This window comes from Lampris incognitus, chromosome 7 (assembly GCF_029633865.1).
Source record: "Lampris incognitus isolate fLamInc1 chromosome 7, fLamInc1.hap2, whole genome shotgun sequence".
Taxonomy (NCBI): domain Eukaryota; kingdom Metazoa; phylum Chordata; class Actinopteri; order Lampriformes; family Lampridae; genus Lampris; species Lampris incognitus.
Window position 1 is genome coordinate 5,050,627 of NC_079217.1, and position 13,418 is coordinate 5,064,044.

General features: G+C 47.9%; 1 protein-coding gene across 1 annotated transcript; it reads right to left on the minus strand.

Moving 5' to 3' along the window:
- Nucleotides 1-296: 296 nt before the first annotated feature.
- LOC130115843 (extracellular calcium-sensing receptor-like) lies at nt 297-6,836 on the minus strand. Its single transcript, XM_056283694.1, has 10 exons — nt 6,685-6,836; nt 5,292-5,595; nt 5,088-5,174; nt 4,752-4,859; nt 4,421-4,587; nt 3,530-4,007; nt 2,848-3,078; nt 2,616-2,739; nt 928-1,400; nt 297-737 (listed from the first exon to the last, which is right to left on the minus strand). The coding sequence occupies exons 1-10, from the start codon at nt 6,741-6,743 to the stop codon at nt 297-299; spliced, it is 2,472 nt and encodes an 823-aa protein (XP_056139669.1). The 5' UTR covers nt 6,744-6,836.
- Between the last annotated feature and the right edge of the window lie 6,582 nt (nt 6,837-13,418).

Sequence of the window (13,418 nt, forward strand, 5' to 3'; positions counted from 1 at the left end):
AAATGAGGGAATATCTTTTGGGAGAACGGTGCCCATCCCTCCAGTAGAGTTCAGAGCCTTGTAGAATCTACACCGAAGCTTTTCCGGAGGCTCATGTGGCCCAACACCTTATTTTCCTGTAATTTGTCCCCTTTCTGTGTATAGTGCATATTACAGCACAGTTCAGTGTGCACAGTGCCTCCTCAAAACACCGGTGGCAAGGTTCGTGTGGTTATTTCCCTATAACATCATAGGTCATGATAGTGTAATTACTTTCGAGAGAAGTCCACAAAGCGTAATGAAACAAAGACGACCCACTAGAACATTCCCCCGACGGGCTTGGAAATCAGATGCTTCCTTGTGTTTTTCTCAGGCCTCAGCAGGATGATATAACACTTGGGGGCAAAGATGCACGCCAACAGCCCATAACTGGAGGCCAAGATGGCAAACACCTCCGTGACTGTCGAGTACTTTCCCGGGGAGGTGATGAAGGCGGGGACGAAGGCCGCCCACACGGCACAGAAGATGAACATGCTGAAGGTGATGAGCTTGGCCTCGTTGAAGTTGTCGGGAAGTTTGCGGGCTAAGAAGGCCAAAAGGAGGCAGATGCAGGCCAGCAGGCTGACGTAACCCAGGACCAGGGAGAAGGCCAGGGCCGAGCCTTCGTCACACAGCAAAATGACGACGGGGCTCTCGCGCGGCATCAGCTTGCGTGGGGTGGGTGGTGCCACGGCCAGCCAGACTGCACAGATTATGACCTGCATAAAAGGAAACGTGTGGTTCACGGATGACGGTCCAAATATATTTCCTGCTCATCGCGCATTTAAAGCGAGGGGTCGTTTATTATGTTTACAGGACAAGGTTTTTTTTTTTTCCATCTTGAGAAAAAAAGATGCAGATTTTTTTTCTTTTTGTTTTCTGAATTAATTTCTCATTTTATGTCCTTACCTGGACTAGTGTGCAAAGGGTAATAATTGCCCTTTGCTGTGCAGGTCCGAACCATTTCATGACATCACTACCCGGGAGTGTGGCCCTGAAGGCCATCAACACCACTATGGTCTTCCCCAGCACACAGGAGATACAGAGGACGAAGGTGATGCCGAACGCCGTGTGCCTCAGCATGCAGGACCACTCGGAGGGCCGGCCGATGAAGGTCAGGGAGCAAAGGAAGCACAGAGTCAAAGAGAAGAGCAGCAGGAAGCTCAGCTCAGAGTTATTGGTCCTGACGATGGGGGTGGATCTGTGATAAGAGAAGATGAAGGCCACCGTGGAGGTGCAGAAGGAGCCAAGGAGGGCAACAGCCATCAGGGTGATTCCCATGGTGTCGCTGAAGGAGAGGAACTCCACGTTTTTGGGGATGCAGGCCGTCCTCTCGGGATTGGACCAGAACTCTGGCAAGCAGCGTGCACACTCTATGGCATCTGGTAGGGGGACAGCTAAGCCTCGGCATGTTAGAGTAGATACAGGAGGCTATCACAGAGAAAACATGTTTTGAGGATTTGTTTTATGAAAGTTCAGATATTCATGAAAATAACTGAAAACTTCATGGGAACCAATCACAGTTTACACGATTTTCAGTATGGTCGTAACCTCCAGTATACGTTGTAGGAATAACCCTCCATTAGCAGCCACAACACTGAGCAGTCCTCTGCTTATCTGTGAAAAGTTGCCGACACTGTGAGAAATGACGACGTCACTGGTGGACAAGCTACTGAGAGGCTGCAATAAGACACTGGGAATATCAGCGCTTCATAAAGCTGTCAAAGGAAATACGATAACAACACTATATTACACACATATATATATATACACACACACACACACACACACACACACACACACACATTAAGAGAGATAATATGGACAATTGTGGTTGTCGCCCTTTAAATATACATCTGATTAGATTGCTCTATTATCGTTATCCATCCATCCATTATCTGAACCGTTTATCCTGCTCTCAGGTTTGCGGGGATGCTGGAGCCTATCCCAGCAGTCATTGGGCAGCAAGCAGGGGGACACCCTGGACAGGCTGCCAGGCCATCAAACACACCACACACACACACACACACACACACACACACACACAAGGAGAATTTAGTACAGCCGGGTCACCTGACCTACATGTGTTTGGACTGTGGAAGGAAACCGGAGCCCCCGGAGGAAACCCACACAGACACGGGGAGAACATGCAAACTCCACACAGAGGACGACCCGGGACGACTCCCAAGGTTGGACCACCCTGGGGCTCGAACCCAGGACCTTCTTGCTGTGAGGTGACCGCGCTAACCACTGTGCCACCATGCCACCCATTATCATCATTATTATTATCATTATTATCATTATTATGATCATTATTATTATTGCTCCATTAGTTCGAATATGATTTGACTTTGTCATTAGTTTTCCTGAGATGAGTTTTGTTAATTCATGAAGAAAAATCACTTGTTTTATTTACTGTTGCTTTTCTAACAAAATTACTAGCCTGAGGTCACGTTTCCCTGCGTAAGAGTCCAAACTTTTTATGGACGGCGGCGTGGTACATTTTGGAGCGCCGCTATTATAGCTTTTCCCAAACCTTGTTTTGGAAGCAAGCCGACAAATGAAAACCCAGTTTGTGACAGACCAGCTCTGCTCACCTGTCTGACTGCTGATCTCCCCGTCTGTGCAAGCCACACAGTCATGGCAGCACATAGGAACGTTGGGTTTGATGGCCTTCCTGGTGCCCGGGGGACAGATACTGCTGCATACAGACAACGGGACCTGAGAGATAAAAGAAACATACATAATGGACTCACACATGCACACAATGCACAAAATGCAAACAAACACATGAAAAACAAAACAACAGCGTTCTGTTAAGATCCCTACTGTTGTGCGGTTGCCATTCCATACGATGCCGCTTTCCCAGATCTGCAGTTTTTTCTCCAGCCCAGATTCGGTCTCATCAAACTTGCCGATAGTGACGACCTCCATTTCTCCATTTGTCCCTAGTTTCCAGTTCACCAGGTCGTACACGGCCACAGGGTCGCCGTTCTCATCAAATTTGGTTTCATCACCGAAGGAGTTGGTGTATTCCACCTGTCTCAGGTAACCAAGCAGCTGTGGAGAACACATGGTATTGTATTGTTGTCCGGTAAAAAAAAAAACAATTTAAGTTCATCTGAACATATTCCAGCACTACAAACAGCAAGAAATAATCACTAATTACAACACATTTATAATGAAACACTGGATCCATTTATATATATATATATATCATCAGCTCAAGTATCCTTGGATGACATTTTATATTATATATATATATATATATATGTATGTATGTATATATATATATATATATATATATATATATATATATATATATATAAAACTTTGTTAAAAGAAATACTTGACTCACTGGATTATATATATATATATAATTATTATAATATTATATGTATCATCAGCTGCCAGTGATGCACGAAACAAGCTTGTACTGCTATGTATTAAAGTTTTTTTCCTACATCTATCTTTATATATATACATAAAATAGATAAGTGATACATGGCACCTGCCGTGGCTGTATGTTGTCAACATCTGGGCAGGCCTGCAGTGGGAAAGGCTCGTTCCCTGTCTCACAGCTCCTCATAGCCTTCAGTGCATGGGCAACGGCATACACAGCCTTGTAGACGTTGTAGGAAATTCTCAGTTGTGACACATCTAAGTAGATGTTCCTCATACTCGCCAGCTCCTCCGATCCAGAACACGACGGTTTCCTCTCTGCACTACCTTCCTGACCCCCAGCACCCCGAATTAGGCTGCAACCAAACACCTCCTCCCAGAAGGGGACGAGGAAGGGGTCTTTAAGGGAATCTTGGTTTAAAGGGTGCAGGCGAAGCAGGAAGTCTTGCAGCCCGGGGATCTGCGCCCGGCGGATGGCGAAACCCACCGTACCCTGGAGGATGTGGTGGTACCTGGTAGGAGTAGACAGGACGGAGGCTGTGCTCCAAGCCTCGCTGGCCAGCCACTGTATCCCCGTCAACCCCTGCCTGCAAACAAGAATAACTGTTAATTCACGGGAATTTCTTGCAATTTCAGTTTTTAGATTAGACAGACACAGACAGACAGACAGACAGACAGACAGACAGACAGACAGATTTAAAAACTTTTAAAAAATTTTTATATAAAAATAAATTTCTACATATATGCAATCAGCACAAGTATTTGATGACATCAGAGTCTATGCATGTAATAGATTATAGTATAGTGGATTTACAGTAACAAGACAAAAACCATATCTATGTACAAGAATGCAACGTCTCCCCACTGAAATTACTCAAATTATCTATTGTGCAAGTATCAAGTAGAATAGAAAACCTAGAATATTTTGGTTGTTTCAGAAAAAACGATGTGGTCTTAGATGACACTTAAGTGTGTAGGGGAATTGGTCAAAGGTTCGTGCCTCAGTGCTTCATCAAACAGAGCTACAGAATCTTGCTCCACAGCAAACACCAGCACCACCCGAGCCCCAGACGAGTGTATCCTGGAAACAACTGCAGCCATGTCTGCCCCGGCGTGGTTCTTCGGGATGATCTCATGAAGCGCAACACAGGCACCAAACCTGGGGATCTAAGAGGAAAGACCTTCATGAGAGTCCTTGTTTTTTTTTCTGAACTGCATGTTCATGTTACTTCAATGTTCAGTTTCTAGCACTTCAAATTTTGAAAATTCAAAAGACGTTCTGCCAAAACATGCAGTCTTTTTTTTCCACCCCCATTCCATGTTGCACCAACCTCATTAGCAAAGATAGTTGCCCCACCACGACCGTACGCATCATCTCCTGCAATCAGACCCACCCAGGTCCATTCATAATGCTTCACTAGCTGTACCAGAGCATGCACCTGGACAGGAAACGAGAAGAGGGGAGGGTGGATGGATGGATGGATGGATGGATGGATGGATGGATGGATGGATGGATGGACTGAGCTGAAGACCAGTCAGAGAGCATATTGCAATGAAGTTCACAGGATTGTAATGTGTGGTGTCTATGCAACTTGATATTCTACACAGCAGGCTAATCTATTCTCCTGCACATCATGTCACGGGGTATGTGCTGTATGTGCTCTAACCTGAAAGAAGTCACTGGGCATGGTCCTCAGGAAAGCAGGAAACTCTTTCTTGTTACTGAGACAGGCACAGCTGGAGAAATAACTAACCTGAGAGAGAAGGGGAAAACGAGGGGGGGGGGACGAGTCTCTCGTCTTGGAAAATTGTTGTCAGCCTCAATTAAAATATGAAACTTACTAACTGTTCGTATGCGTCTGTTTTCCAACCTGCGGCACATCAAACACTCCAAGGAAACGAGCCACCGCCAAAGACTGAGTGGAGCCTCCGTCCCCTATCACCACCGGCACACTCCCCCTGCAGACGTCCTCCACTTTCCTCTCCCCCTCCTTCTCCAAACCCTCCTCAGCCCCCATAAGCTCCATGGCAGCCTTCAGGGCCTGAAAAGGTGCGCTGCACGAGTCGTAAATCTTGTAGCCCAGCGTGATGTTGGGGAGGAGCGTCCCCTCTCTGTTAATCTCCTCAATGGCAAAAAGCATGGTCTGCATCCAGCGAAACGTCCTGAAGTTAAACCTGCAGGGACAGGGACGCGGGGATAAAGCCGAGGGTCTGGAGTTCAGCTTGAATTTGCTTCACACGATCAAACATCTGAAGCTCTTCAAATGACCAGTAAAAGTGATGAGCGCCTGCCCCCGTAAGAATAAGAGGAACCTGTTAAATTATCTTATGCAAATTAATTGAACATTATTGACAGAACTCAACCGTGCGATATTTTTGTTTTTGTTTTTAAAAATGTGTCCCTCCGGCAATGATGAGGGGGATTTCATCAGGCAGTTGTCGCCGAAGTCACTAAATCAGACTAAAATCTATTTGTTAGACGCAACGAAGTATTTTTTTTCTTCAAAGGTTGTCATAAACGAGCAGAACTTGCTAGATTTAGTTTTCTATCAAGCAATAGGAGATGCAGCCCTGAGACGGGCCAACTGACAGCGACTTAATCTGGATCACACTGCGTCCTCTGCAGGGTGACTATTGCTTCTGAGAAGATACGCTGTGCAGCCCCGGCAAAAACAATATTTGCAGGCGTCCGGGGGGCGTGGCGTGGCGGTCTATTCTGTTGCTTACCAACACGGGGATCGCCGGTTTGAATCCCCGGTCGGGCGTCCCTACAGACGCAACTGGCCGTGTCTGCGGGTGGGAAGCCGGATGTGGGTATGTGTCCTGGTCGCTGCACTAGCGCCTCCTCTGGTTAGTCAGGGCACCTGTTCAGGGGGGAGGGGGGAACTGGGGGGAATAGCGTGATCCTCCCATACGTCCCCCTGGTGAAACTCCTCACTGTCAGGTGAAAAGAAGCAGCTGGCGACTCCACACGTATCGGAGGAGGCATGCGGTAGTCTGCAGCCCTCCCCGGATCGGCAGAGGGGGTGGAGCAGCGACCGGGACGGCTCGGAAGAGTGGGGTAATTGGCCAAGCACAATGGAGGAGAAAAAGGAGGGGAAATCCTAAAAAAAAAAAAAAAAAAAAAAAGGCTGCTTCATCTCCACCAGCCTTCGTGCCAGACGGATCGGAGACCTCGGCGTCGTCTCTCTGCCGACTACATTACACCAAAGGCACATATGCAGCTACAACCGCCCCGGGGGGCGGGGCGAATAAACAGCTCACCTGGTGCAGCGTGTCGGCGGGGGCACGGAGGTGTAAGACGGGTTGGGCTGCTCCACCATGTCGTGAAGCGAGAAGAGACCCCCTAAGGTGATGTCCCCGGCCCTCTGCAGCGAGGGCAGGGACACGGCACCTGGGACGGCCTCACATGGCCGCGACCGAGTCCGCGCTTGCGGGGACTCGAGGGGGAAGACGCAGCAGCAGCACAGCAAAGCCGGGAGCAGGGATGCCGAGCCCCTTTTCCCCGCAGGCTTGTCCTGTGCTGATCGCACCCCGAGGCGGTGCATTCCCGCCGTGAGCTAAACCCCGAGGCAGCACCGGGTCAAACACGTGGCACTGACGGTGCGCTTACAGCTCAGGCGGAGGTTGCTGTGTTCGAACGAGGTGCGGCTGACGAGCCGAGGGGTGCACCCCGTCAGTGCATTAACCGAGAAAAATTAGCATAACCTAATATCACACTACCCAGTGATACACTATTTTGCAAGACAAAACTAAATGCAGCCATTACAGCAGATATAGGAAATTAACTGTTATAATGGGTTCCTTATCTACGCTTCTCAAACCACACGGCCGAATCCAGACACCCCCTCACGTCTGGCTGCGGAGACGCAAAGCCAAAAGCTGGGTCTAATTTCCTCGTCTTCTGGCCAAATTAGCAGCCCCCCGCCACGGCACCGCAGAAGAGGAGGAAAAGCCTCCTTCATCTGACCTCCTAGTCAGATGAAGGAGGCTCTTATACATGCTGCCTGCGCCGCAGCCCCGTCGTCAGAAATAGGTCTGATTTCCCTCGGGCCTCCGATCAATGGAGAGAAAGCGCTCCCCGGCTCAGCGGCGCTGGAAAACAAGACACGGGGACCAACATCTGATCGTGACGGGGGAGGACAGGAGCGGTCTGTCATGCAGAAACCCAGCGCTATGGCCGACTGGGCCTCACTCATCCTTCAGTGATGCGAAGAGGCAGCGCACTCGCTGCTCAGAACCACTTCACCGGTACCTGCTAATCTGAGTGGATCACCGCTACACACACACAGACACACACACACACACACACACACACACACACAGTATATGTGCATTTTCTAACACACCTTTAAGCAAGCAAGAGTACCAAGGATCAGAGACGGGTCCGAGATTAAAGGATGGTGCATTATAAACAGAAGTCTATGATGCCATTGTGACCTGTAGTGAGAGTAGGGTGCAGGTGGAGGAGAGCCTGGAGAGGTGGAGGTATGCGCTGGAGAGAAGAGGGATGAAAGTCAGTAGGAGCAAGACAATACATATGTGGGAATGAGAGAGAGGACAGTGGAATGGTGAGGATGCAAGGAGTAGAGGTGACGAAGGCGTATGAGTTTAAATAATTGGGGTCAACTGTCCAAAGTAACGGGGACTGCAGAAGAGAGGTGAAGAAGAGAGTGCAGGCAGGGTGGAGTGGGTGGAGAAGAGTGTGAGGAGTGATGTGTGACAGAAGGGTACCAGCAAGAGTTAAAGGGAAGGTTTACAGGATGGTAGTGAGACCAGCTATGTTGTATGGTTTGGAGACAGTGGCACTGATGAAAAGACAGGAGGTGGAGCTGGAGGTGGCAGAGATGAAGATGATGAGATTTTCATTGGGAGTGATGAAGAAGGACAGGATTAGGAAGGAGTATATTAGAGGGGCAGCTCAGGTTGGACGGTTTGGAGACCATGCAAGAGAGGCAAGATTGAGATGAAGGCCACAGGGGGAAAACGATCACAGTCACTTTTTTTTGAGAAAATCAATTCTAACGATTCAAAACGCTCTCACAGACTTCACATAAAATTATGGTTTGATTTTATATCTTTTTTTTGTGCTTATGTGATCTGAGCAGGACCTCGCCAGCGGCACTTTAATCGTTTTTCCTTTGCACACATTGGACACCGATCGTTCTTTCATTACACATGTTTTTAGAAAGGGTGTCTGACTCGGGACTTTGATCGTTTTTGGTGTTAATGATTTGTGGGAAGAAACTACGGCGCTTGGGGAGCAGGTTAAGGGCAACAACTCTTAAAAGCCAAAATCGTGACTCTGATCATTTTTCCCCTGTGGCCTTCAGACGGTCTGGACATGTGTGGAGGAGAGATGCTGGGTATACTGGGAGAAGGATGCTGAATATGGAGCTGCCAGGGAAGAGGAGAAGAGGAAGGCCAAAGAGGAGGTTTATGGATGTGGTGAGGGAGGACATGCAGGTGGCCGGTGTGACAGAGGAAGATGCAGGGGACAGGAAGAGACGGAAACGGATGATCCGCTGTGGCGCCCCCTAACGGGAGCAGCCGGAAGTAGTAGTAGCAGTAGTAGTAGTAGCAGTAGTAGTAGTAGCAGTAATAGTAGTAGCAGTAGTAGTAGTAGCAGTAGCAGTAGTAGTAGTAGTAGTAATAGTAGTAGTAGTAGTAGCAGTAGTAGCAGTAGTAGTACTAGTAGCAGTAGCAGTAGTAGCAGTAGTAATAGTAGCAGTAGTAGCAGTAGTAGTAGTAGTAGCAGTAGTAGCAGCAGTAGTAGTAGTAGTAGTAGTAGCAGTAGTAGTAGTAGCAGTAGTAGCAGTAGTAATAGTAACAGTAGTAGAAGTAGTAGCAGTAGTAGCAGTAGCAGTAGTAGCACCAGTAGTAGTAGTAGTAGTAGTAGCAGTAGTAGCAGTAGTAGTACTAGTAGTAGCAGTAGCAGCAGGAGTAGTAGTAGTAGCAGTAGTAGTAGTAGTAGTAATAGTAGCAGTAGTAGTAGTAGCAGTAGTAGCACCAGTAGTAGTAGCAGTAGTAGCAGTAGTAGTACTAGTAGTAGCAGTAGTAGTAGTAGTAGCAGTAGTAGTAGTAGCAGCAGGAGTAGTAGTAGCAGTAGTAGTAGCAGTAGTAGCAGCAGGCGTAGTAGTAGTAGCAGTAACAGTAGTACCAGTAGTAGTAGCAGTAGTAGCAGCAGGAGTAGTAGTAGCAGTAGTAGCAGTAGTAGCTGTAGTAGTAGCAGTAGTATCAGTAGCAGTATCAGTAGTAGTAGCAGTAGTAGTAGCAGTAGTAGTACTAGTAGCATTATAAACAGAAGTAATTTCCCAGACTGAAGCAAAATATTCTCCCCCTCTGCTAACGAGTGGTAACTGTACATCTAAATCTCATAGGACACAACATATTCTCATTAATCAAACTCAGAAATAAAAGGTTTTTTATTCGCCCTGCATTCTGCTGCACCTGGCACCTGCGCTGCCCAGTCAATCATGTTGCCTTCTGTATGTTAAGGGCCACGGGGGATTCAAACCAACTTAATTTGGGGACGTTATTAGTTCATTACATTCCGGTTAGTGTAATTATTACAGCAAGGCCTGCAGGCTACACAACACAGAAGCACAGAGGGTGGAGGAGTGAGGTTTCCACAGGGGTACAGCGTGTTGTGCTGCCCAAGGCCACAGCTTTCCCGTATTCCCCTCATGGGAGACACGGGGGAGACACGGGGGAGACACGGGGGAGAGCTGTAGTGAGTCTGGTAAGAAAGGTGTTACGTTAACTGGTTTCGTCTCTGTCTAGGGTGACAAAATCTTCCACTCTGAGGGCTGTCCGCTCTCAGGAGAGACGCCCTCGTGGGTTCGGTTTCACTGAAAACAACCGTGGAGCCACCAGCCACGTCCGTCTCATGAAGACGGCCGTCCTCACGGGGTTACGTGTGCCATCTGAGCTAATCAGAGGTCAGGTCTGTCTTCTAACACATGGGACTGGATAGACAGACAGACGGACAGAGGTACAGACAGACAGAAAAGGAGACAGACAGCTGGACAGACAGACAGACAGAGGTACAGACAGACTGAAAAGGAGACAGAAAGCTGGACAGACAGACAGACAGAAAGACAGACAGACAGAGGTACAGACAGACAGAAAAGGGGACAGACAGCTGGACAGACAGACAGACAGACAGAGGGATGGCTGGACAGACAGACAGACAGAAAGACAGACAGATGGACAGAGGTACAGACAGACAGAAAAGGAGACAGACAGCTGGACAGACAGACAGACAGACAGACAGATGGATAGAGGTACAGACAGACAGAAAAGGAGACAGACAGCTGGACAGAGGGACGGCTGGACAGACAGACAGACAGACAGAAAGACAGACAGATGGACAGAGGTACAGACAGACAGAAAAGGAGACAAACAGCTGGACAGACAGACAGACAGAGGGACAGCTGGACAGACAGACAGACAAACAGAAAGACAGACAGATGGACAGAGGTACAGACAGACAGAAAAGGAGACAGACAGCTGGACAGAGGGACGGCTGGACAGACAGACAGACAGACAGAAAGACAGACAGATGGACAGAGGTACAGACAGACAGAAAAGGAGACAAACAGCTGGACAGACAGACAGACAGAGGGACAGCTGGACAGACAGACAGACAAACAGAAAGACAGACAGATGGACAGAGGTACAGACAGACAGAAAAGGAGACAGACAGCTGGACAGACAGACAGACAGAGGGACGGCTGGACAGACAGACAGACAGAAAGACAGACAGATGCACAGAGGTACAGACAGACAGAAAAGGAGACAAACAGCTGGACAGACACACAGACAGACAGTTGAGGAAATAAGACAGATAGATAGACAGTTGGGGAAATAGACAGATGGATGGACAGACAAACAGGGCGACAGAAAGATAGCCAGACAGATCGGCAGAAACACAGGAAGACAGATGGACAGAAAGAGACACCAAAACCCAGACAGCCAAGTGGCAGAAAGATAGAGATGGACAGACAGAATGACACTCTTATCTATCTATCTATCTATCTATCTATCTATCTATCTATCTATCTATCTATCGGCCGGCCGGTCGGTCTGTCTGTCTGTCTGTCTGTCTGTCTGTCTGTCTGTCTGTCTGTCTGTCTGTCTGTCTGTCTGTCTGCCTGCCTGCCTGCCTGCCTGCCTGCCTGCCTGCCTGCCTGCCTGCCTGCCTGCCTGCCTGCCTGTCTGTCTGTCTGTCTGTCTGTCTGTCTGTCTGTCTGCCTGCCTATCTATCTATCTATCTATCTATCTATCTATCTATCTATCTATCTATCTATCTATCTATCTATCTATCTATCTATTATTCAATTATTTTCTGATACTACTCTGCTAGTACTTCATTTCATGTCATTTACTCCATTTACTGCTACTACCCCATCTTAAAAACTATCGTTTATTTATTTATTTCCATGCTTGTTATTTATCATAGGCGTCACCATGGAGCATTATTTATCAGCGTTATTTAGTTTTTAACTTTTTACCGTTTATCATCAGCCTCTTAACAAGACCTCCAAGGAGCATAACCGGCAGTATAAACAGGACCATCAAATGCAAACAGGACTTAACAAGGCATCTGGGGTAAAAGGTGAAGTACAGTACTATAGTAAGTAAACATACTTAGTATTAGTATATATAGTACAGTATAGTATAGTATAGTATAGTACAGTATAGTATAGTATAGTTAGTATCTTATAGGAGCGCTGGTGGCAGCAGACGTCTACAGTGGTTTCTGGCGCAGCTTCATCTGCGTTTAGATGGAGAGGAAAAAAGCAGCGCGTTGTAAAGAGACTGCCTCTCACAGCGTCCAGCAGTATTTCTAGGCTCCTTTGTTTTCTTCCTGTCTTCTCTCCCTGTTACAGGTTTGGTTTTTTTTTAGGGAGTTGTTCTTTATCCGATGTGAAGGTCTAAGGACGGGACGTGGTGTTGCTGTAAAGGCCCTTGAGGCAAATTTGTCATTCGTGATACTGGGCTACACAAGTAAAACTGACCTGACCCGACTTTGCATTTCTCTGTTTCAAGGCCCACGCACAAAAACATTCATCTCAAAATGAGAACAGGCGATTTAGCTATTAGCTCTTTTCCATCGCGGTCCCCGGGCAGGTACACGCACATCGATCACCAGACACTAAAACCTTCATTTACATGCGACACCATTACGTAGCGGGGCGGCACGGCGGCGCAGCGGTTAGCGTGCTCACCTCACAGCGAGAAGGTCCTGGGTTCGAGCCCCGGGGTCGTCCAACCTTGGGGGTCGTCCCGGGTCGTCCTCTGTGTGGAGTTTGCATGTTCTCCCCGTGTCTGCGTGGGTTTCCTCCGGGGGCTCCGGTTTCCTCCCACAGTCCAAAGACATGTAGGTCAGGTGACTCAGCCGTATTAAACTGTCCCTTGGTGTGAATGTGTGTGGGCCCTGTGGTGGCCTGGCGGCCTGTCCAGGGCGTCTCCCAACCTGCCGCCCAATGACTGCTGGGAGGGGCTCCAGCATTCCCTGAGTAAGGATTAGAGGTTTGGATAATGGATGGATGGGTCATTACATCGTCTCTGCCACACTGACACAGGCAGACACATCAACACATGGATACCAGCACATTACCCGGCACAACTATACGATTACAATTCATCACAATTAAAAACCAGAATTATGATCAAATTAATCTCGACATAACAGGTTGCTTAACATCCATTTTTTTTCCTTAACCATGGGGAAAAGAGCGAAAGTCTGTGCAAGTTTTAAGCTCAGCTGGAAGCATATTCCAGTGTTTAATGGCCGTAAATGAAAAAGCAGACTGTCCTCCACAGGCGGTGGGTGTGCTGCAGAGGGACGTTTAAACGCGGGTTTAAACGTTTAAACCTGCGTTTAAACGTTTAAATGTGGCTCGGAGCGAAGCGGGGAACAGCTCTTCAGCGGCGGAGCAGCGGCGTTGTGAGTTATGTTAAACACCAACTGAACTTCTGGTTAAAAGGAA